The sequence below is a fragment of the Rhopalosiphum padi genome, chromosome 4, assembly GCF_020882245.1.
Source record: "Rhopalosiphum padi isolate XX-2018 chromosome 4, ASM2088224v1, whole genome shotgun sequence".
Lineage (NCBI taxonomy): Eukaryota > Metazoa > Arthropoda > Insecta > Hemiptera > Aphididae > Rhopalosiphum > Rhopalosiphum padi.
In genome coordinates, this window is record NC_083600.1 from 22,044,749 (window position 1) to 22,071,318 (window position 26,570).

At 28.1% G+C, this 26,570-nt stretch overlaps 3 protein-coding genes across 3 annotated transcripts; 1 reads left to right on the forward strand and 2 right to left on the reverse strand.

Annotated features, from left to right (window-relative positions):
* The first annotated feature begins 1,854 nt into the window (after positions 1 to 1,854).
* LOC132928811 (probable 4-coumarate--CoA ligase 2) lies at positions 1,855 to 4,978 on the forward strand. The gene is given in 10 exon segments (XM_060993706.1): positions 1,855 to 1,890; positions 2,945 to 3,101; positions 3,104 to 3,139; positions 3,219 to 3,537; positions 3,580 to 3,595; positions 3,704 to 3,719; positions 3,722 to 3,930; positions 4,039 to 4,099; positions 4,102 to 4,182; positions 4,272 to 4,978. Coding segments are annotated over 10 exon segments (1,044 nt in total). The 3' UTR covers positions 4,385 to 4,978.
* A 2,620-nt stretch (positions 4,979 to 7,598) lies between these two features.
* LOC132930099 (uncharacterized) lies at positions 7,599 to 10,130 on the reverse strand. Its single transcript, XM_060995772.1, has 8 exons — positions 9,969 to 10,130; positions 9,625 to 9,832; positions 9,227 to 9,545; positions 8,937 to 9,105; positions 8,431 to 8,724; positions 8,130 to 8,357; positions 7,847 to 8,009; positions 7,599 to 7,757 (listed from the first exon to the last, which is right to left on the reverse strand). The coding sequence occupies exons 1-8, from the start codon at positions 10,071 to 10,073 to the stop codon at positions 7,645 to 7,647; spliced, it is 1,599 nt and encodes a 532-aa protein (XP_060851755.1). The 5' UTR covers positions 10,074 to 10,130; the 3' UTR covers positions 7,599 to 7,644.
* A 2,954-nt stretch (positions 10,131 to 13,084) lies between these two features.
* On the reverse strand, positions 13,085 to 16,341 carry LOC132930100 (uncharacterized). The gene is made up of 8 exons (XM_060995773.1): positions 16,200 to 16,341; positions 15,856 to 16,063; positions 15,458 to 15,776; positions 15,169 to 15,337; positions 13,911 to 14,204; positions 13,616 to 13,843; positions 13,333 to 13,495; positions 13,085 to 13,243 (listed from the first exon to the last, which is right to left on the reverse strand). Exons 1-8 carry the CDS (start codon positions 16,302 to 16,304, stop codon positions 13,131 to 13,133), a joined length of 1,599 nt encoding a protein of 532 aa, XP_060851756.1. The 5' UTR covers positions 16,305 to 16,341; the 3' UTR covers positions 13,085 to 13,130.
* Positions 16,342 to 26,570: the final 10,229 nt, after the last annotated feature.

Here is a 26,570-nt window from a genome sequence, read left to right on the forward strand (position 1 = left end):
AAAATGCATCCACTTCCGATCCTTAATGATGACAGACACGTAAAAACTAAAAAAGAACATCATTATAAAATCAATACATTCGTTACTTTGCTCTGCAGAATCTGATTACTACTAAAAGTAAAATTTTTGTAAATGTATAATGACTTAACAAATAGACAGATTCAAATATTTGCAACAATATTAATTATAATTAGGGCTTGGTAGTTGATGCGGTTTGCAAATTTTTTTGGAAATTTTTAGACTATGCTTTCTTGGCCACAAATGTGTTTCATTAGCATGTGCATCAGAACAACTAATTTTTATTTTGCATTTATTTTTATTTTTGGTATATTACTTTTTAAGACATTTTTAGCTCATTTTCCCAGGTCCGTCACACCAGCACCCCAGGTTGTGATTTTTTACACAAAAATTTCACAAGATTATGTTATCATTATGTAACGAAATGTAACCACAAAAACTTTTTTTGTAACTTACAAGGAAGTTCAGAATTTCAAACTTTAATTCCGGGTGCTGGCGAGATATCACGCCATCACCCCGGTACCCTTCAAATTCATTCGATTGATTCGAAATTTTCACAAAATTTTGTAACTATTTTGTAACCAAATGTAACCAATATTCCAGATACCTGATTTCACTTTAATCAATTAAGAATTGTTCTAAATGACCTAAACATCGTAATATATACAATATATATACGTGTTATACCTATATGTCTGTAAATAGTACAATGTGTAAATTTTTTTATTTTTCGATATTAATATTAATTTATTAATTTTGATAGTTTTTACGTATAGAGTTTTTTTTTTTTTAATTTATGTTGTGTTGTATCGGACAAATATTTGTATTGTATGTCAAATATTTTTATTTTCTAATATATTATATGATGCGATTGTGCTCTCTGACCCGTGGGCCCCTCTGCCACAGCCCGAAGACGACACCAATCTACAAGGACGTGCACACACACACACCATCTATTTCCCAGTACCTGTGGTCCGGAGTGATCGGACGTTAAGATATTAATTAGATGCCACCAATTAAAATATAAATATAACATTTTATACCGGCCAACAATATTATAATATAACCATTAGGTAACGTCGTCGACGTACTTTGTCCGATATGATATGTCCAACAGCCTTATACCTCTTCACTTTTGTTTTTCCACTTCACCGGACAACATATCGGAGTAGAGAAAAAAACCGATCGCCGAGGGCGTCTCGGGGACGGCGCTCCGGACCATAACGCAATAAATTTGGTAATATGTTTTATATTAGAGCGTACGTATGTTACCAACAAATGCCTTGGCCGGTATAAATTGTTAAGTTATATTTTTATATAACTATTATTATTTTATATTTTTTCATTATTATCTATTGGTGTTATTATATATTATATTATTCTATGATGCTGGTGCTCAATGGCACTACATTTATGCACAGAGTAATCATATTGTTGTTGCCCAACAGGCATTAAATATTGTGATATATATATATATATTTATTATTTATTATTATTGGTATACGTGCCGGTAACTGATGACCGGAGCCGTGCCTTATTGAATTATTATTATGCCGTAGTGCCTTTTTACTATTATTATTATTATTATTATTTTGGTGTGACCTTTATTTGGGGCGATGTTTTTATGCCGTATAGCTTTTCTTGGCCATAACTTACATCTTATTCTTTTAATTAATAATAAATTCCGCAAAAATAACTATCCCCAAAAACAATGCGTTCATGATTATTTATTCTTCCTTATTTGTTTTATTTTCTTCATCCATCTAATATTATAAAATCCCACACGCTCCGGTTTAAAAATCTCGGCTGTGGGTTGGCGACCTTACCACGTCAATAATGGACGCTCCACAAGCCGAACCTGGGTACAAGATTGTGCGAGACGTCACAATGTGATATAAACATTTGAATCACAATCTAACGACTTCAAAAATTAAATGTTAGCATATTTTCGTATATTTTGAACTTTTTTTAAAAGGTATGCATATTTTAAAATAAAATTGCATTTTAGTGTATTATTTATTTATTTTTTTTATTAATATTCCATAAAAATGTCGAATTTTGAATATATTTCAAAATGTATTCGTTGAAAAATATGTCCTTAAAAGACGTTGCCAATATAAAATAAAACTTGATTAAAATTAAAGGTCGTTACTTGATCGGACTGATAATTGCCGTTCATTTGTTCTTGAAAACCTATCCAAATCCTTAGTTGTAAATTTTAATTCTTGAAGTAAATAATAAAAAATATTTCATACTAAAATTGTGCATATTTTTCCCCATTTTTTAATTTTAAGTATTATTTTTACCAAAAACAAAAGAAACTTAACGTAAAAAAAAATTTAATTTATAATTAGAGTATATTTTAATGATTTTAAGCACATATTTGCATTCATATTTTGATAGTTTTTAGTGCATGAACTTCCGAGCCCTAGTCATGATGAAATAAATTATTATTTCATCCTTGTCTGTGGGAAATTATGCGTCAATATGATAACTGATGATACTATGATAGTTAATAATGTAGTAATAATGGTCATCTGCAGTACCTATGTTTTCAATACTTTTAATTATTTTTCCACACATCACTGTGACACACACATGTAAATATTTTACTATTCTTGCACTACAACATTATTTTGTATCATATATTATATGATTTTTTTTTTTAGTATAAAAATATTTAAATGCCCTGCCATATACTATAATATATATTTTATGCCGAAAAACTCCCCAAGGTTATTCATGACTCAATAGGTATTAAACATCTTAAAATCGATGATTATATAAACTATATTATAAACTGTGGTGTAAGATATTTGATATTCGCATCATATACAGTTGTTTACATACATTAGTAATATAATATAATATATACCTATTATCATGTATTTTAGTATTAATATATTTATCAAATCCATGTATACAGATCGACTGTTCTACCGGTAAAGAGTATGGTTATCCTAAATTGAAAAAAGACGTTTTAGCAATGGCTACTGCATTTAAAAAACATGATCTTGGACTCGGAGACGTCGTGATGATTACAGACAATGGCTCGTACGAAGCGCAAGTAGTTCTATTAGCTGGGCAACTATAGCTGCGTTGGATCACACTTTAAGAAAAAGTAAGAGTAATGATTTGAATTCGAACAATATTATAGCTTTATTTGTTTCGTTTTATTTATCATTAACGATGTTTTATAGGTGTCTTGATAGCGCTAATTGACGAGTCCAAACCAAGCGTATTATTTTGTAATACGTTGAGTATAAGTACAATAACAGATGTTTTAAATAATATTACGCATCAACCGATATTGAAGATTTCTACTATGGTTCGTGACGGCTTTACTACCTATTCGAGTATCGTTGTTGCGGCGGAAGAAATTTTGTTTGTCCGTCCGATAAAATCAAAAAATCCAATTGGACCATGTGCTATTATATATTCGAGTGGTACTACAGGAACCCCGAAAGGAATTTATTTGTCGAACAACGCTTTAAAATCAGCTTTAATATCGTTCAAACAGTGAGTACTTAAATTAAATAACTCGGTCGATCAGTGCATCAGTTTAAAAAAAAATATTGTTAAAATGTTATGCGGTTAGGTAATAAAAATAAAAGTTATTCGAATAAAAAAGTGTTTGTCGTTGTTTTTACTTAATAATTATATGTATTTTAAACATCGTTTTTAGATCGTTAGCTTGGAAACTGCGAATGTGTTAGCCCCAATATTGAAGGCGAAATCCTTATTAAATCGGTGTCTAATATAAAGGGATATGTCAACGAATTGAAAAAAACGATTTGTTCGTACGACGAGGACGGTTGGTTCAGGAGCGGTGATGTTGGATACTATACGGACGATTGCTGTTTGTTCATTGTCGGTCGGAATAAAAAGATGATGATTTACATGGACGAGCAGGTACGATATTCGAATAAGAATTACAATAGAAAAACCTTGTGATATTCTTAACATCACGCTATTTCATATATAATTACATAATAATAAATATTATATAAATGTTCATAGATTTCTCCGGTCGCCAAAGAAACCGTTTTATTAAGTCATCCTGCCGTGCTCGATGCCGGAGTTACGGAGATTTGTTGGTAGGAGTTGTCGAAGTCAAATCTGGTCAAAATGTCACACTCGACGTACTCGTATCGTATGTCAATGGTAAGATTCTACAGTCATGGATAATAATATGTTCCGCCGAAATGTGTTTGTAGTTTCTTGTTGTCAAGATTTTGGTAAATATTTTTCAGATAGAGTGAAAGACCACGAGAAACTGCGTGGCAGTATTATATTCGTAGACGATGTGCCTAGATCTCCGACCGGTAAATTGAAACGAGAAGAACTTCTTAAGCTCGTACAGTAAATGTATTAGCATACAATTCAATATTATCAATAAAAAGAACATAACAGTATATATAAATATTAATATATATAAGTTTAATAAATTTTAATTTTGAGGTAAACCTATACAATTATTTTGAAGTCTAATTTAGTTTAAAAATGTATTGTTTTATGTTAATCATATTATTTTGAATGTTTTTATAAAAATTTTACTAATAATATTCGAAAAAAAAACTTTATTAATGTATAAAAATTGTATAATAGTCATAAAGTCTGAAAAAGAACTTAAAATGTCCTAAATAATGTTTTATCATTATTCAATATAGTATATAAGTTGTATCATGTCCAAAAATATTACCATTTAGTAAAAAGATTAGTGATGTTTAACATAAAACTTATTTTGTACAAAAATATCTTGTATCCATTAAAATGGTTTTTTTATTGACTTGTCTTGGTTAACTAGTAGTTTACTTTTGACTCTTCCCCTCCTATACTACCTATAAACTAGATCCTGTTTTTGACCCAAATCACTCTCAAAATTGAATATTGAAGTATTTTTACTAATTCAAAAGGTGATGACAAGGGTTTGGAAGTTGATGACCTTAAAAACCTTAAAAAAATGGCCTAAAAAAAAATGCAAATATTTGTTTTGAATTACCATGACCATTATTACTGCATTATTAACTATCATAGTATCATCAGTTATCATATTGACGCATAATTTCCCACAGACAAGGATGAAATAATAATTTATTTCATCATGACTAGGGCTCGGAAGTTCATGCACTAAAAACTATCAAAATATGAATGCAAATATGTGCTTAAAATCATTAAAATATACTCTAATTATAAATTAAATTTTTTTTTACGTTAAGTTTCTTTTGTTTTTGGTAAAAATAATACTTAAAATTAAAAAATGGGGAAAAATATGCACAATTTTAGTATGAAATATTTTTTATTATTTACTTCAAGAATTAAAATTTACAACTAAGGATTTGGATAGGTTTTCAAGAATAAATGAACGGCAATTATCAGTCCGATCAAGTAACGACCTTTAATTTTAATCAAGTTTTATTTTATATTGGCAACGTCTTTTAAGGACATATTTTTCAACGAATACATTTTGAAATATATTCAAAATTCGACATTATTATGGAATATTAATAAAAAAAATAATTAAATAATACACTAAAATGCAATTTTATTTTAAAATATGCATACCTTTTAAAAAAATTCAAAATATACAAAAATATGCTAACATTTAATTTTTGAAGTCGTTAGATTGTGATTCGAATGTTTTTATCACATCCAGCAACTTTTTGATGAACTCTGAAAAAACTTGCAAAGTTATGGACTTCCTGGCCCTAATTTATAACTCAATACGGATAATACGAATTAAACATCTTAAAATCGATGAAAATAAAATTATAAATATAACTATATATATATAACATAAAATAAGTATTATCAATACTACATAAATTTAAAAAAAAAACTATACGTAAAAACTATCAAAATCAATAAATTAATATTAATATCGAAAAATAAAAAATTTTACACATTGTTCTATTATACACACGTATATAGGTATAACACGTATGTATATTGTATATATTACGATGTTTATATCACTTAGAACAATTCTTAATTTACTATAGTGAAATCATGTATCTGGAATATTGGTTACATTTGGTTACAAAATAGTTACAAAATTTTGTGAAAATTTCGAATCAATCGAATCAATTTGAACGGTACCAGGGTATGATATCATGCCAGCGCCTGGAATTAAAGTTTGAAATTCTGAACTTCCTTGTAAGTTACAAAAAAAGTTTTTGTGGTTACATTTCGTTACATAATGATTACATAATCTTGTGAAATTTTTGTGTAAAAAATCACAACCTGGGATGCTGGGTTGACGGACCTGGGAAAATGACCTAAAAATGTCAAAAAATGACTTAAAAAGTAATACACCAAAAAATACAAAAAAATGCAAATAAAAATTAGTTGTTCTGATGCACATGCTAATGAAACACATTTGTGGCCAAGAAAGCATAGTCTAAAAATTTCCAAAAAAAATTACAAAACACATCAACTTCCATTTTAAAACAATTTATATTAATTAATTCAAAACAAATGTTTGCATTTTTTTTAGGCCATTTTTTTTAAAGGTTTTTAAGGTCATCAACTTCCAAACCCTTGTCATCACCTTTTGAATTAGTAAAAATACTTCAATATTCAATTTTGAGAGTGGTTTGGGTCAAAAACAGGATCTAGTTTATAGGTAGTATAGGAGGGGAAAAGTCAAAAGTAAACTACTAGTTAAGCAAGACAAAACAACAAAAAAACCATTTTAATGGATACAAGATATTGTTGTACAAAATAAGTTTTATGTTAAACATCACTAATCTTTTTACTAAATGTTAATATTTTTGGACATGATACAACTTATATACTATATTGAATAATGATAAAACATTATTTAGGACATTTTAAGTTCTTTTTCAGACTTTATGACTATTATACAATTTTTATACATTTATAAAGTTTTTTTTTCGAATATTATTAGTAACATTTTTATAAAAACATTCAAAATAATATGTTTAACATAAAACAATACATTTTTAAACTAAATTAGACTTCAAAATAATTGTATAGGTATACCTCAAAATTAAAATTTATTAAATTTATAATATTAAATATTAATTAAAATTAAAATTAATTATAATTTTCTTGTCAAAATTTATAAAATATTCCAAGATACTATGCTAAGTACATATAGTATTCCCTAACCCCTGAAATATCCACAAATGTGCAAATATCGCTTTTTTTAACTTGGTTAAATGTTGCTTAATTTTTAATGAATCGTCTTATATTTTCACTACCACCAAACTACATACTCCAGTTATAACTTACTAATGTATATTTAATTATTTAATTTTGTTTCTTTTTTACTAAATTAATAAATTGTTTTAAGACCAATATCATAGACTTTCTACAATGTTGAATTTTCTTACACTTTTGGGCTTGTATTTTTTTAATTACTCCACTAAAATATGAAAATACAAGTATGGAATACTTATACTATATTCAGTTTATTATTCAGTATATCTACTTAATACCTACAGTTCGTATAATCGTACAGGACTGTCAAGACTACCTATATTCTTTTTATTTGTGTGTATATACGTAAACTGTTAACTATCTATGAACCGCGTAAAAAATTTCATATTATATACTGTTATGTTCTTTTTATTGATAATATTGAATTGTATGCTAATACATTTACTGTACGAGCTTAAGAAGTTCTTCTCGTTTCAATTTACCGGCCGGAGATCTAGGCACATCGTTTACGAATATAATACCGCCACGCAGTTTCTCGTGGTCTTTCACTCTATCTGAAAAATATTTACCAAAATCTTGACAACAAGAAGCTATAAACACATTTCAGCGGAACATATTATTATCCATGACTGTAGAATCTTACCATTGACATACGATACGAGTACGTCGGGTGCGACATTTTGACCAGATTTGACTTTGACAACTCCTACCAACAAATCTCCGTGAACACTGTATTTACCCGTAACTCCGGCATCGAGTACGGCAGGATGACTTAATAAAACAGTTTCTATGTCGATCGGAGCGATCTATGAACATTTATATAATATATATTATTAATTATTATGTATTTATACATGTAATAGAGTGATGTTAAGAATATCAAACGGTTTTTCGATCAAAACTCTAAATCGAATATCTCATCGTACCCTCTGGTCCTTGTAAATCATCAGCTCTTTAATCCGACCGACAATGAACAAACAGCAATCGTCCGTATAGTATCCAACATCACCGCTCCTGAACCAACCGTCCTCGTCGTACGAACAAATCGTTTTTTTCATATCGTTGACATATCCCATCATGTTGGACACCGATTTAATACGAATTTCGCCTTCAGTATTGGGGCCAACACATTCGCCAGTTTCCAAGCTAACGATCTAAAAATGATGTTTAAAATTATTAATAATTATTAAGTAAAAACCACGACAAACACTTTGTTATTCGACTTACTTTGATTTTTATACCAGCTGCTGGTCTACCGACAGATCCGTCTCTGATGGTACCTATACCCGAATCCATCGAACAAACCGCTATAACACCCTGTTCAGATGCACCGTACCCTTGTTTGATAGGTATCCTTCCCTGCAGTAAATTGTTTACCACTGTCTTTTGTAAATCAGCTCGCATCGAAGACCCACTAATTACGCATGTCGTTAAACCCTGGATATTATACTTATGGTCATTTGCCATTTGATAAGTCATCATATCATTGATTGCAGCTACACCAGTCGTCAAAAATGTTGGCTATGACACATAAAATTAGCTAAAACCTATCGTATACTACATTATAGCACACTATTATATTTTGCGTTTAGTCTTGTATATATAGTATGTATTTGAATTAGCGTTATGTATAACTTAATTTTACACATAAAATATATTGTATCTTAAAAAATATAAGCAGTCATATAATATTTATAGTTTAGTAAGAAAAAATAATAGTGTTTACTGTTTACTTTAAATTTGTCTATTGAACTAAGTATTTGTTCAGTGGTCGGTTTTGTCGAAAAAAATAGTCTTGGTTTGCCAAAATGAATACCGATCATCATAAATAAAATTCCCCCGTACCAAAATATAGGAGAAGTCGTCATAAATTTGTTTTCAATAGGTTCTTCCATAAATGACCTTAAAACATTTAATGTCATCATATATTCATGATAAATCACCTAACCGCGTAACATTTTAACAATATTTTTTTTTTAAACTGATGCACTGATCGACCTAGTTATTTAATTTAAGTACTCACTGTTTGAACGATATTAAAGCTGATTTTAAAGCGTCGTCCGACAAATAAATTCCTTTCGGGGTTCCGGTAGTACCACTCGAATATATAATAGCACATGGTCCAATTGGATTTTTTGATTTTATCGGACGGACAAACAAAATTTCTTCCGCCGCAACAACGATACTCGAATAGGTAGTAAAGCCGTCACGAACCATAGTAGAAATCTTCAATATCGGTTGATGCGTAATATTATTTAAAACATCTGTTATTGTACTTATACTCAACGTATTACAAAATAATACGCTTGGTTTGGACTCGTCAATTAGCGCTATCAAGACACCTATAAAACATCGTTAATGATAAATAAAACGAAACAAATAAAGCTATAATATTGTTCGAATTCAAATCATTACTCTTACTTTTTCTTAAAGTGTGATCCAACGCAGCTATAGTTGCTCCGATCAAAATCCCAGCTAATAGAACTACTTGCGCTTCGTATGAGCCATTGTCTGTAATCATCACGACGTCTCCGAGTCCAAGATCATGTTTTTTAAATGCAGTAGCCATTGCTAAAACGTCTTTTTTCAATTTTGGATAACCGAACTCTTTACCGGTAGAACAGTCGATCTGTATACATGGATTTGATAAATATATTAATACTAAAATACATGATAATAGGAATATATTATATTATATTATTAATGTATGTAAACAACTGTACATGATGCGTATAAGCATCATCGTACAATATCAAATATCTTACACCAAAAAGACCTTCATTGTTATTCAATTGATCTTCAAACATTTCTGCTATTGTTTTATTATGCATAATCATTTTCGGTCCAGATATGTGTATATTGAATGCCATTTTTGCAAACGTTCAAAAAGCTTACGAGTAACTGTGCGAAAATTTGAAACAACTTACATATTTATAGACAAACTGATCGCTTGTTTATACATTATTGAATCTGTAGTTTTATTATTATTAGAGTTCGGAAGTTGATGACCTTAAAAACATAAAAATATGATAAAAATAACATGCAAATATGACTTAGAAAGTCCTTAAAATATGACCTAAAAAAAAAATGCGAATATTTGTTTTGAATTAATTAAAATAAATTTTTTTTTAAATTGTTTTTTTTTTACTATAAAATTCTGTATACATTTATCAAAGCTTACAAATTACTCAAAAATGACTAAAAAATTACCTTAAAAATTAAATAAAAAATTTACAAATATAGTAGACGTAGATGAGCATAAACCTAGTTTTAATTTGGGCATTATGAAAATATTACGAAAAAAATAATAAAATTTAGGTACAATAAAATTCACTACAACACAACAACGACGACTGTAATCGGTGAGATAAAATCGGATAGTTACTAAGATTAGTCCGTTGTAATTTCAAGGTTTTAAGTAAGTTATTGGCATAATAGCAATCGACAAGATATAATAAGAAGTGAACTAATGTGAAGTCAGTAAAAATGACTAAAAATGTGGGAAAATGACCTAAAAATGTCAAAAAATGTCTTAAAAAGTAATACACCATAAAATCCAAAAAAAAAAAAATGCAAAATAAAAATTAATTGATCAGATTCACATGCTAATGAAACACATTTGTGACCAGGAAAGCATCGTCTAAAAAGTTCCAAAAAAAAATGCAAAATGCATCCACTTCCGAGCCTTAATGATGATGACAGACACGTAAAAACTAAAAAAGAACATCATTATAAAATCAATACATTCGTTACTTTGCTCTGCAGAATCTGATTACTACTAAAAGTAAAATTTTTGTAAATGTATAATGACTTAACAAATAGACAGATTCAAATATTTGCAACAATATTAATTATAATTAGGGCTTGGTAGTTGATGCGGTTTGCAAATTTTTTTGGAAATTTTTAGACTATGCTTTCTTGGCCACAAATGTGTTTCATTAGCATGTGCATCAGAACAACTAATTTTTATTTTGCATTTTTTTGTATTTTTTGGTGTATTACTTTTCAAGTCATTTTCCCAGGTCCGTCAACCCAGCACCCCAGGTTGTGTTTTTTACACAAAAATTTCACAAGATTATGTAATCATTATGTAACGAAATGTAACCACAAAAACTTTTTTTGTAACTTACAAGGAAGTTCAGAATTTCAAACTTTAATTCCAGGCGCTAGCATGATATCATGCCAGCACCCTGGTACCGTTCAAATTGATTCGATTGATTCAAAATTTTCACAAAATTTTGTAACTATTTTGTAACCAAATGTAATCCAATATTCCAGATACATGATTTCACTATAGTAAATTAAGAATTGTTCTAAGTGATATAAACATCGTAATATATACAATATACATACGTGTTATACCTATATACGTGTGTGTAATAGAACAATGTGTAAAATTTTTTATTTTTCGATATTAATATTAATTTATTGATTTTGATAGTTTTTACGTATAGTTTTTTTTTTAAATTTATGTAGTATTGATAATACTTATTTTATGTTATATATATATAGTTATATTTATAATTTTATTTTCATCGATTTTAAGATGTTTAATTCGTATTATCCGTATTGAGTTATGAATTAGGGCCAGGAAGTCCATAACTTTGCAAGTTTTTTCAGAGTTCATCAAAAAGTTGCTGGATGTGATAAAAACATTCGAATCACAATCTAACGACTTCAAAAATTAAATGTTAGCATATTTTTGTATATTTTGAATTTTTTTAAAAGGTATGCATATTTTAAAATAAAATTGCATTTTAGTGTATTATTTAATTATTTTTTTTATTAATATTCCATAATAATGTCGAATTTTGAATATATTTCAAAATGTATTCGTTGAAAAATATGTCCTTAAAAGACGTTGCCAATATAAAATAAAACTTGATTAAAATTAAAGGTCGTTACTTGATCGGACTGATAATTGCCGTTCATTTATTCTTGAAAACCTATCCAAATCCTTAGTTGTAAATTTTAATTCTTGAAGTAAATAATAAAAAATATTTCATACTAAAATTGTGCATATTTTTCCCCATTTTTTAATTTTAAGTATTATTTTTACCAAAAACAAAAGAAACTTAACGTAAAAAAAAATTTAATTTATAATTAGAGTATATTTTAATGATTTTAAGCACATATTTGCATTCATATTTTGATAGTTTTTAGTGCATGAACTTCCGAGCCCTAGTCATGATGAAATAAATTATTATTTCATCCTTGTCTGTGGGAAATTATGCGTCAATATGATAACTGATGATACTATGATAGTTAACAATGCAGTAATAATGGTCATGGTAATTCAAAACAAATATTTGCATTTTTTTTTAGGCCATTTTTTTAAGGTTTTTAAGGTCATCAACTTCCAAACCCTTGTCATCACCTTTTGAATTAGTAAAAATACTTCAATATTCAATTTTGAGAGTGATTTGGGTCAAAAACAGGATCTAGTTTATAGGTAGTATAGGAGGGGAAGAGTCAAAAGTAAACTACTAGTTAACCAAGACAAGTCAATAAAAAAACCATTTTAATGGATACAAGATATTTTTGTACAAAATAAGTTTTATGTTAAACATCACTAATCTTTTTACTAAATGGTAATATTTTTGGACATGATACAACTTATATACTATATTGAATAATGATAAAACATTATTTAGGACATTTTAAGTTCTTTTTCAGACTTTATGACTATTATACAATTTTTATACATTAATAAAGTTTTTTTTTCGAATATTATTAGTAAAATTTTTATAAAAACATTCAAAATAATATGATTAACATAAAACAATACATTTTTAAACTAAATTAGACTTCAAAATAATTGTATAGGTTTACCTCAAAATTAAAATTTATTAAACTTATATATATTAATATTTATATATACTGTTATGTTCTTTTTATTGATAATATTGAATTGTATGCTAATACATTTACTGTACGAGCTTAAGAAGTTCTTCTCGTTTCAATTTACCGGCCGGAGATCTAGGCACATCGTTTACGAATATAATACCGCCACGCAGTTTCTCGTGGTCTTTCACTCTATCTGAAAAATATTTACCAAAATCTTGACAACAAGAAGCTATAAACACATTTCAGCGGAACATATTATTATCCATGACTGTAGAATCTTACCATTGACATACGATACGAGTACGTCGGGTGCGACATTTTGACCAGATTTGACTTTGACAACTCCTACCAACAAATCTCCGTGAACACTGTATTTACCCGTAACTCCGGCATCGAGTACGGCAGGATGACTTAATAAAACAGTTTCTATGTCGATCGGAGCGATCTATGAACATTTATATAATATATATTATTAATTATTATGTATTTATACATGTAATAGAGTGATGTTAAGAATATCAAACGGTTTTTCGATCAAAACACTAAATCGAATATCTCATCGTACCCTCTGGTCCTTGTAAATCATCAGCTCTTTAATCCGACCGACAATGAACAAACAGCAATCGTCCGTATAGTATCCAACATCACCGCTCCTGAACCAACCGTCCTCGTCGTACGAACAAATCGTTTTTTTCATATCGTTGACATATCCCATCATGTTGGACACCGATTTAATACGAATTTCGCCTTCAGTATTGGGGCCAACACATTCGCCAGTTTCCAAACTAACGATCTAAAAACGATGTTTAAATATAATTATTTAGTAAAAACCATGACAAACAATTTTTTATTGGACTAACTTTGATTTTTATACCAGCTGCTGGTCTACCGACAGATCCGTCTCTGACGGTACCTATACCCGAATCCATCGACCAAACCGCTATAATACCTTGTTCAGATGCACCGTACCCTTGTTTGATCGGTATCTTTCCCCGCAGTAAATTGCTTACCACTGTCTTTTGTAAATCAGCTCTCATCGGAGACCCACCAACTACGCATGTCCTTAAACTCTGGATATTATACTTGTGGCCATTTGCCATTTGACAGGACATCATTTCATTGATTGCAGCTACACCAGTCATCAAAAATGTTGGCTATATCACATCAAATTAGCTAGGTAAATCATATTGTTTAATATGATATATTCTATAATGCACTATTATATTATACTATGCGTTTAATCTTGTATATATAGCAGTGGCGTATACAAGGAGCAACGTGCGGGTCAGATTCTTTCCATTGGTTTTTTATTATTTTTTTGTTTTTGCTTACAATATGCAATATGCATTATAATGTAATGTTTTGTGATATTAAGATCTATTGAATTTTGACAATTTTGTAAATACTAAATATCATTATAATTTTATTTTTTTTTGTTTGTAGCAAAGTAATGTTTATTTAGTCGAAATGGTCAATGACGACTATGTTTATAATTTATTGTCTTTATTATACCTTATCTTATTTTTTATAGACACAATACTTTATATATAATAATATGTATGTAGGCTCGACTAAATGGTCTATGCTTCCACTGTGAGCCTGTGTTTAAAATATTATCATATATTATCGTTGTTATTAAATTTTGATAAATGACTAATGAGATCATTATCGCTACGGGTTTAGTTCACCGCGTATACGTAGTACACTAGTACATAGTACGTACCTACTATTTATTTATCTGAAATATAAAAAAAGACACTCACGCAGCGGCGTACGCAAGGGGGGGGGGGGGTGTCAGGGGGATATGACAATAAAAATATAGGTAAAAATAAGTACCTTAAAAATAAGTATCTGTTCAAAATATGAAACAAGGGCTAAAAAAAAAACTTACATTTAGGAAGGCATTTTCAATTTTCACCTCCCATTTAGCTTTTTTTTTTTTTGATCCTCCCCCTTTCAGAAATCATGTCTACGCCACTGATATATAGTATGTATTTGATTTAGCGTAATCTATAAGTTATAAGTTTATAGTTAAATATATTTTATAACTTAAAAAATATAAGCATTCAAATAATATTTATAGTTTAGTAAGAAAAAATAATAGTGTTTACTGTTTACTTTAAATTTGTCTATTGAACTAAGTATTTGTTCAGTGGTCGATTTTGTCGAAAAAAATAGTCTTGGTTTGCCAAAATGAATACCGAGCATCATTAATAAAATTCCCGTGTACCAAAATATAGGAGAAGTCATCATAAATTTGTTTTCAATAGGTTCTTCCATTAATGACCTTAAAACATTTAATGTTATCATATAATCATGATAAATCACCTAACCGCGTTACATTTTAACAATATTTTTTTTTAAACTGATGCACTGATCGACCGAGTTATTTAATTTAAGTACTCACTGCTTGAACGATATTAAAGCTGATTTTAAAGCGTCGTCCGACAAATAAATTCCTTTCGGAGTTCCTGTAGTACCACTCGAATATATAATAGCACATGGGCCAATTGGATTTTTTGATTTTATCGGACGGACAAACAAAATTTCTTCCGCCGCAACAACGATACTCGAATAGGTAGTAAAGCCGTCACGAATCATAGTAGAAATCTTCAATATCGGTTGATGCGTAATATTATTTAAAGCATCTGTTATTGTACTTATACTCAACGTATTACAAAATAATACGCTTGGTTTGGACTCGTCAATTAGCGCTATCAAGACACCTATAAAACATCGTTAATGATAAATAAAACGAAACAAATAAAGCTATAATATTGTACGGAATCAAATCATTACTATTACTTTTTCTTAAACTGTGATCCAGCGCAGCTATAGTTGCTCCGATCAAAATCCCAGCTAACAGAACTACTTGCGCTTCGTACGAGCCGTAGTCTGTAATCATCACGACGTCTCCGTGTCCAAGATCATGTTTTTTAAATGCAGTAGCCATTGCTAAAACGTCTTTTTTCAATTTTGGATAACCATACTCTTTACCGGTAGAACAGTCGATCTGTATACATGGATTTGATAAATATATTAATACTAAAATACATGATAATAGGAATATATTATATTATATTATTAATGTATGTAAACAACTGTACATGATGCGTATAAGCATCATCGTACAATATCAAATATCTTACACCAAAAAGACCTTCATTGTTATTCAATTGATCTACAAACATTTCTGCTATTGTTTTATTATGCATAATGATTTTTGGTCCAGATATGTGTATATTGAATGCCATTTTTGCAAACGTTCAAAAATCTTACGAGTAACTGTACGAAAATTGAAACTGTATGAAAATTTGAAACAACCTACATATTTATAGACAAACTGATCGCGTGTTTGCATATTTTTGGACCTGTAGTTTTATTATAATTAATACTGTTGTAAATATTATAATCTGTCTATTTGTTAAGTCATTATACATTTGAAATGATATTTTAGGATAATTAAGTGTAATATTCCCATGTAAAAACTTTTCGAAGGCCAGTGTTTCTATTAATTGTTTGCCGTTCCTCAAATCTAGTTACTCAAAATTATGAATCAGTAATTAGAGATACAATGAAACTGTAGTAAATACTATATATAGTCTATTTTAAGTACGCTGAAATTTAAAATTAATTTAATTTTGTCCGGTTATTACCTTTTTGTTATTACTAAACAAGTTTTTAATAATATTTAATAATATGACATACTATTTATAGATAGAAAATTATCAGTCATGTGTGAAGGTTTCAACTTAAAATATACCTAATAGCTAACAGGTTACATTTGTTTTATGTTTAAATTTCATAGTTATATTCATACATATACCAAGTACAAGTCAGTGGCTATAAGTTCTGATTTAATTTAAATTACTTATTACTATTTATTTTTTATTCAATAATTTAATGTTCAGTTTCGAATTATTATATAGATTTTCAAAAAAATATCTATTAATATCTAATAATATACATCTCTAAACTAAATGCTATTTTACATAAATCGGAACAACAATATATTATAATTTATTTTGGAAAAAATTTAATTTTTTTTCGGGCACTAAGCTGAAGCCGTGTTCAATTATATTTTAAAAAAACTAAATAATATGTATAATATATACAAATACAATATACATTACTATTTAAAAAAAAATTATATTTAGTCAATATATAGTTATGTACTCGCATATGTATATTAATTTTTAAGGTCAAAGTTTAACATTATATTATAGAATAAAAATTAATTAGTAACAAGCAATTTGATTTAAATCTGTGTTTATGACGAATGACGATTGGATGTAATATTATGTTAACGTTTTGAAATTATAAAAAGCATTTTAACCATTTGACGTGTATTATGAAAGTAATAAGTTAGACAAATAATATGTATATATTTATTTATTATCAGTTTATTACTAAAAACTACTACATAATTTTTCTGATTGGATTACCCATTTATTATCTAGGGAATTAAGGGAAAAACGTAATGTAATTACAATTAGGAGAGTCTCTGCTTCTCTGGCAGTATCACTTATCAGTAAGGTTCGGGACTTGTTGCATTAAAGATGATCAAAATATGATTAAAAATATGTAACTAATATTTTATTTTATTTCTTAAAATAAAATATATTAAAACCATAAAATTATAAAACTCAAAAATAAGTACTTAGGTACGTAGTAAAAATAAAATAACCAAAATATGCGCAAAAATATGTAACTGCATTTTTTTTTAATAACAGAAAATTAATTTTAATATTAAAAATGGTAGGTAATTGAGTACCGTTCTACTGTACATTAGGTGTCGAGTGGGTGGGTTAAATTTGAATTCTATATGATACACCATTATACATCACGAAAAATGATTCTGAGCGGAAACGATCAATCAGTCAATGTCACCAACTACCAAGTGATAATGTTTTTTTTTTGATATAGTTATTAAAGCTAATCATTTTACTTTTAGTAGTATAACCGTGCAGTGTTCCTAAATTCATCACCCAATCCAGTGGCTTATCCGGCAGATTGATTGGAGTTTAGTAACGGTTAATTTAATATAATATCGAAAAAGGTTGTTTGGTATAATAAAATCCATCACGGGTAGAATTATTTTTTTTTATCAAACAACCATGAATTACATTTAATCATATATTTTTTATTACAGTAGAATCGGTAGATTACCTATACGAATTAACTTATTTACCAAATGTAAATTGTAATTATTAATTATTGAATAAAGACTGCTTTAAAAGTTAATTTATTATTATTATTTTTGAAAATTGTGAATTAAATCTTCAAGACCTATCTCATTGCATATTTTTTTGGGTAGTGGTAAACTCTCCCGATTTTTAAAAATAGTAAACTCTCCCGATGGTAATAGCTCTCCCGGATCATCATTTTCGAACTGAAATATACATTATAATTCAAAGTTGCAATAAATTAAACAAAACAAATAAAAACTGTAATACAAAAAATAATGAAAAAACTATATCTCAACAACGCAGTCGACTAACACGATAGTATGAATATGTGATATGTCTTGTATAAATATTCAATATCAATAATTATTATGGTATTATGGTTAAATAGAGTATTTATCAAATCCGACAAATCCGTCTGGCTTTTTACTTGTTCAGCCGGATAATTACGGATTCCTGATAAAGTAAATAGTAACCTATACCCTCCACTGGACTTAAGAAAGTTGAAATTAAGAACACGTCTTGATTCAGTTGATTCTAACGACTGACCAATCTTCTGAGTTTAGAAACACACGGTAGTAAGTTGATGTAATTTTTGCAGAGAATATTGCATATTTTATATTATTATTTATTAATATTAAATAAAATTATTAAAATAATATATATTTATACTATATTATATCAACTTATATAATTCAAAATTTAATAACATCTTTCCGTAAATACTGTAAAACAATAAAAACAGATTTTTATAGTAACTTACAAATAGATCATATCATATTTTAAAATAAATCAAACATTTTATTAAATTATTAAAATGTATAATAACCTAAAATACATAAAAGTTTAGGTTTCCACGAATCGTGTTTTTAAATTATAACAAATTAATTAATATGTGGTTACTTATTGCAATAACTATTTTTTAAGTAAAACGTCTAAAATAATTGTAGAATTTATGAAGAATCTTGCATTCATTTTTCAAAACTTAGATACAAAATGAAAAGTTTTTATTAATTTTTAACTACAAAATAGTTTGTAATTTTTTGTGATTTTTTGTGATTTTGACGAATTTTGTAAATAATAGTCAATTTATCCCCAAATATTTTTTTTTATAATTTACATTATTGAAAAAATCTAGCTATATATATATAATTCATATTTTTTCATATAATTTAGATATATAACATGGTCTTGTAACTTATAATTTATTATAGAAGTAATATTGTGCAAAAAAAATGTGAAAGCCAAAATGTTTTGTAAATGAAAATTTACTTTCAATATGCAATTATTTTTTAATTGATAACATTACTCTGAGAGATTTATCACACAATTTCCCTTTTAAGTGAGATTATTGATAATTATTTAATTGATTTATAAGCAGTGTTCCGCTGTGGACACTGCCCATTATAAGTTTTTTTTATGTGTGGCAATCCCTGTATCCATGGTAGCACGTGGACTCCACCAATGTGCTTTTAAAATTAATAAAACAATTTTTTAGATGTTATGTAATGTTATGTTTGGCGATATTATAATAGTTATATACTATGTAGGTATACATAAAAAATACAACGAATAAGCTGTTGTGGCATTACTGCATTAGTATACAATAAACAACAATATTAAAATATAATTATATAAAGTTAACTATTATTTAGTATAAGTATAATACATAAAAGTTATACGAATGCAATTATAATTTTTAATTGAAACTAAATATTCAATTATATAAAAAAAATAAAAATGTAATATACAGTCAAATGAAATAACTTTATAAACTTAAAATAATGTAAAGAATTAATGTACCTAAATAATTGGGACAGTGTATTTTGCATATGCATAAATCTACATTTAAATGTCCAGATTATATTCCATGCAAACAAATCCGGTATTCGTATGTTGAATAAATGGTTCAATTCTCCAGGGATGATTCCCGGTGGTAAGAGATATGCACCGCTATATAGTTCGGCCATATTAATGGAGTGTTTAAAAATTAGGGCTCAGTTGTTGGGGTTTCGTGGGTGTTAACATAGCCCATTAGTCATATGCCTTGCTTCGCGGGATTATTCACCCTTATCAAACTATGGCACCATCGAATAGAAGGGGTGGATGACTTCATAATAGAATTATGACCCCCGAGCTATATATAAAGAAAGATATGGTGCTCGTAAAAAAATGTACAGCTTTTAAATTACAAAAAATCAACCACAGAAACGTATATATGATTAATGGACAAGCAGTAAAGCAATAGGGAGATGGCGCGGAAAAAATAAAATAATAAAAATATAAGTGCTCTATAATCTACCAAAGGAGCATTGATTACACTTGATTACTAGCATATGATACGCGTACCTAAATATTAAAGGATTTCTGAACGCTTGAACAACATATTTTACCGAGCTGTATAGATTGCGGGCTTAACAAATAGTCTAACAATTAGGTGTAGATCGAGAATTTCATAACATTATGTAATTGTTAAATTCTTAGGTTGAATTATTATATATTATGTTATAAATTTTAAGATTTTAATAGATAAATATGAAATAATCTTGTTTATATGATATGAGCGTTACTGGTTAACCTTGGAATTACCAGCAAAAAACGCGATATACTGTATACTTAGCAAAATTAGTTATGATTTATATAATTTTGGATTAACTCTATCGACTTTATAAGTAGATTTCTATCTTAGTTTTCCAAAAATATATATAGGTATTTATAATACAGTTTTAAACAATTTTTTTATTATTACATTATTTATAAAATCGAAAATATTTGTATTTACATTAAAATGATCGTTCAACCTTTAAATCGCTTGTTTTCGACTAAATTGTTTGCAGTTTAGTAACTTTAACAAAATATCATCTAAATGACTAAATCAACGCTCGTACCTATAATAGTCGTAACTTCGTAAATCGTAGTATTATATAGTAAAGTATGTTTTAATAACCTATAGATATAAATTGTTTAAATGTTTAGATTTTGAGCAGGATTAGTCATGTTTTTTTAATAATATGTCTTTTTATCTGGAGTCATCACGTTTTGGAGAAGAAAATATACTTTAATTTTAGACGTATTGAAGGTAGTTTTTGGTAGCAAAGAGAGACAAAAATGGGAAATTTCCAGTATTTTTCTCAATAAATTGGACGTTAAGTTTTAAGTTTATGGTTACCAAATATCAATATATTTAACTTTAACAATTTAAATTTAATACTGAGAAAATATAAAATAAAATAATATAGCATTCGTTTTTTTATCTTTAAACATAGTTACAGATTTTTTTATGAACATAATTTAAATTTTTAACTTAGTATAGTTGCTATTATTATTTTTTAATCTAATAGAAAAAAACTCAAGTTATTTTAATGATAGACAATATTAATCTATAGTTATAAGTTATTAAGTTAATTAGAAAATTAATTGCATTAACTAGATAAATTAAAAAGTTTATAGTAATCAATGTTTACTTAGTTAATGACAACCTTTGTGTGTGTATGTGTGTGTGTGTAGGAGTATAGCAGCTAACCTTTACTTGATAGAGTACTTGAGAAAGTCCGAGTACTCCGAGTAATGGTAGTTATAAAATTAATCACTGTTATATATCTAAGGTATCTTTTTGTTGGAACGTTATTATGTATGGTATTACATTTTTAATAATCGCAATATATTCTGTGAGTATACCTATATTATTAGCAACTTGAAACTTCTAACTATTATCATTATAAACAACATTCTTTAGCTTAGTTTATGAATTATATTGGAAATACATATTATGCTTTTAATATACCCAGCCAATATTGGGTAGATACTCCTTTGTAAAGTTTAAATAAAGTAATTTATAATATTCTACTCGTGTATTCTAAAATTACTAAGAAGGAATAGTAGGATAAATTTTTAATAAAACTGTAAGTTATTAAAAAAAAATAATTTTGAGTTGCTTGATCACGAAAAAACCGATAAACTTTATTTTAACTGAATAAAGTTAATAATATATTTTCTCTGTATTATCTTTAAATTCTTAGTTAAATAATATACGATATACGTATATTATTATTTATTAATTATTAACTTAACGCACGGAAAGTTAACTTAACAAATTCAAGTTATTATTTTTTTTAAACTAACTTACCTAGCTACTCCTTTGTACATATTTAACTAGAACATATAGCGGATTGGAAATCTCATAATTTTTTTCGGCCAACATCGCTGCACTTATCGTTACAGTATTCAACTTATTTCAAATATAGAACTGCAGACTTGCAGTCGAAAAATAGATTTCAGAGTCCGACATAAGGAAGAAATTTTTCAATCGTATTCGAAACAATATAACATATTAATAATATATATATCATTATTCATTATTATACACACGTTTCCTTTCAACCTAACTAGGATGTTATAAATATATATATATATATATATTATATACAACAATTATATTTTACATGCCACATGCGCTGAGGATATTTTTAAAAGTCGAACCTCCCTATTTACACACACCCAGCAGTGTGCAGGATGACTCATTATCATCGGCTGGCTCGTATTATTTGTCGCCTGGCGGCGAAGAGCTTACACGTGCAGACAAACTGGCACGTGCGCGTGTATTCAACACCACCGCCGCCGGTGTACACAAAGAACGATTTGCGATAAAAAGCTGTCGTGTCACTTTAATGTTTTATCCGACCGCAGATAAACACACACACGATATATAGGTACATTTTTTCTGCATGTATTGCGCATTTCGTATAAATACGAGTCTGCGCACACTTCACCGGGGATAAAAATATATATATTATTGTTGTAAAATAGTAGATAATATTATGCATAGTGCGTAGAGGGAATAATTCGATTAAAAACGCAGTCCACGCATGATGGGCATGGTTGAGCGCTTGTTATATTATTTTGTTGACTTCCGATAACTGTTTTAATTTTGATATTTGTAACATACCCGCGGGCACACAGGCGCCAAAGAATTTTTTTCTCGCCGTAGCAAGACATTATAATATTACTCAACCCGCCTCCTAAAACATCTAAGTTTAATGACATTTCTTAATCCATTTCATTAAAATCAAATTAATTATTAATGCATTAAATGAGTTCATTGGTATTTAAGTTTAATAATAAAAAATAAAAAGTGTTACTTTTGTTCAATTATATGTTTAGTAATCTACTCAAATTAATTAGTTTCACTTTAGTCTTTAGCTTTATGTCTATAGCCTATATAGCCTGTATGACCTAGAATATGGTCAATAAACTTTCATGAAAATGTAATAAAATATTTATAATAACACTACAAGATACATTACAATATTTATATGTAGTTATTTTGTAATGCATAGAAGTTGATAAGAGTATATATATATAAGATACACATTTATGTTAAATTATGCGTTGTAGCCAATAGGTAGGTAAATATATTTTAACCTTTAAGTTTGTGACAACGTTGAGCAAGATAAATATAGTATTAAATAGTTATCAATACGTAGGTATCTGCCTAAATTTTTGTAAAAGCTATGTTTTAATTTATATCTATTATTTAAGATTCTGAATCACTCTTAACCTTACTGAGCTAAATAAAAAACTCAAATAATTTTACAGTTTTATTATAGAGTAATGGGATTTGTTTATGTAATAAAAATATTACATTATTAAAAATTTAAACATGAATTATGTATGGAAAAAAATAATATGTATGTAATAAATAATAACTATAATAACATAATATAATACATTTTAATACAATCCATAGCTCATTAGTATCAAATCAAATTCCTAAAGGTTCTCTTTAAAATTTTAAAACCACTGAGATGAAAAAATCGCTTATGGGAGTTTTCCGTCCAACGATTCAATTAGATACAAGTAAGAGTTGGGGTTGGTGTTAAGTGCAGACTCGTGTCTCCCTCGATTCGTTTCAGAAATTTTTTATAAGAGTAATATAATTCAATACAATATATCGTATTAATCTATACCTACTTGTATTCATGTTCATGGCAAAAAGTGATTACTTATAAAGTTATAAGTAATGTTTAAAAATACTTAAATTTTTTTGACTTCTGGGTGTTTTTAACGAATTAGTTTTATATTGTTATGTTTGTTTTTTAAATGTGATTTTTGATTGCAAAGATTCAGAAATTGTCAAACACGTAATTGAGTATGATCAAGAAAAAATAATCAAGTTATTAAACAGTTAAAAATATCTATAAATTAAAAAGTTAAATACTATTAGAGTAATATTTTATTTAAGTTGTAATTATAATTTATAAGTACTTATAGTAGTATTTATTAGCCTAACTTGTAAGTTGTGGAAGTAATGTGCAAGCAGTTTTCGAAATGTAGTCGAATTAATAGGAAAAAAAAGTATTAATCTAGCTTATAATTTATAATACCTACGTTGCAGAAATAACTTAATAAATAATAACCATACTATTAACGTTTACATACGCATAATTTCTAAATACCTACTTAATTATAACCAATAACGAATGTTCTATTCTCAGAATTTATTAAAATAAAACAATGAGAGTGACACATCGACAAACTGTACAAACTAATAATTACACTCTATACACCAACTAACTGTGTACTATAACTATACATAATATTATTATATAAATATTGCAATACTACTATAGATATTGGATGTTTATTTGTCTATTTGTAATGAATATAATATATTATATCATACAATTTTTTTTTATCTTTGTACAACATTTTGGTTCAGATTTTTCATATTAAAAAACATATTATGTTGCTTAAGACTGTAAAAGTGTAAAGCAAACATTATATTAATTTACATTTAATTTCCCATAATATTACTTTTTTCAAAAACTTTTTAAACATTAATTTAATTGTAAACGTAATACATTGATACCTACAAATATAAACAATACTATAATAATATAGGTGACTCAATTATTAGAACGGGTGTAGATATTTCACACAAGCTCTATGAATGTTATGATCTGATTTTTATTCTCCTAAATAACGCGAACCAAAGTAGCTAAGCTATCTCTTCATAATATATAGGTAGATATATATTACGTATTCCTATAGAACGTATGTGATACCTAGTGCTCAGTAGTCTGAAATATCTGTTTGGTTGTTATTTGTATTAGATTATCATGTATATTTAATTTTATTTATTTGAAAGCAGATGTTTTAAGAAAATAACAAACATACAAATAAATGTTTTTATATAGGTACCGTTTTCTAAATAACTGTTTAAATTTAACCATTATAGTTACAGATCGGACTAATTAAATTTCAAAAGTTTTCTCGAAGATTGTTTACTCACCCAAAAATTTTCTTTGCATATATCGTGTATGTTCACAAGTGTCAATTATTATTAATTAAAAACACGAATAAACAAATAACTGGAGTATAATAATTTTAAAACCTTAAAAGTATTTTTTTAATGTTCTTAGATCATTAAATAGTTTTTTAAGGGAATTTCTGTATTAAATTATTATGAAATTTTTTGTATTTTTAGACTGAGGACGTGTTTTATAGGGCAGCTGCTTCCGAACTCTATACTGCAGTATGTAGATTAATCACGCTCAAATAAATATTAATACGTACGGTGACCAATAACCATATATTGCTAAAATAATATAAATGGGGCGTGTGAATAGGGATCTAAACAGAAAAGTAGAAAACATTGTTGTCCGGCTGTGAAAACCTTTTGTTTTTGTCACCGAGGGACCGGCCGGAAGAGGTCCATTTATGTGCACGTCGCACTGTGTCTTGCGTAGTATGCATGTACGTGTGTGGGAGGTCCCTGCGCGCTCGCTCTCTATTAATACGCAGACCGGCAGGCCGTCGGCACAGCGTTCGATGACTCACGATATTTCCATCTTATTTTGGACGTCCACCCCTCTCTGCCGGTGTCGTTTTTTTTATCGTATACACACGCGCACGGCTATATAAAGTGTATCACACAACAACCATCCCTCCCAAATCCGCGATCTGATCCCGCGGAAAACAAGGGGCTGGAAAAACAACAACACCGCCGACTGCCGCCGGTTAAAGATAAACACAGCGCATTAAGCTTAAATATGTTTCCCCCCATATACTATATAATATGTATATAGGTTAGCATACCCTTCGAGTGCGATTTTCGTTTGTCATTCTAATTTTTAAACGTCGCCTTAAGCTGTACGAACGTTGTATTATAATTTATAATGATTTGTACGTAACGCACAATATATCCATAATATGATACTACCGCCCAGAGTCCAGAAGTCTCACGTTAGGGTTGAGTGTCCCTAGTGCCTTAGTGAAAATTTAAAATATTAATTTTGGATTTTAAGTGGAAAGACAATATATGTATTTTATTTA

Coding starts and splice junctions, on each gene's coding strand:
- LOC132930099 (XM_060995772.1), bottom strand. CDS start 10,073: ATGGCATTCAATATACACATATCTGGACCGAAAATGATTATGCATAAT. Junction 8,725..8,936: donor GTTCAATAGACAAATTTAAA/GTAAACAGTAAA, acceptor TATGTGTCATAG/CCAACATTTTTGACGACTGG. Junction 7,758..7,846: donor ACTCGTATCGTATGTCAATG/GTAAGATTCTAC, acceptor AATATTTTTCAG/ATAGAGTGAAAGACCACGAG.
- LOC132930100 (XM_060995773.1), bottom strand. CDS start 16,304: ATGGCATTCAATATACACATATCTGGACCAAAAATCATTATGCATAAT. Junction 14,205..15,168: donor GTTCAATAGACAAATTTAAA/GTAAACAGTAAA, acceptor GATGTGATATAG/CCAACATTTTTGATGACTGG. Junction 13,496..13,615: donor TGATTTACAAGGACCAGAGG/GTACGATGAGAT, acceptor AAATGTTCATAG/ATCGCTCCGATCGACATAGA.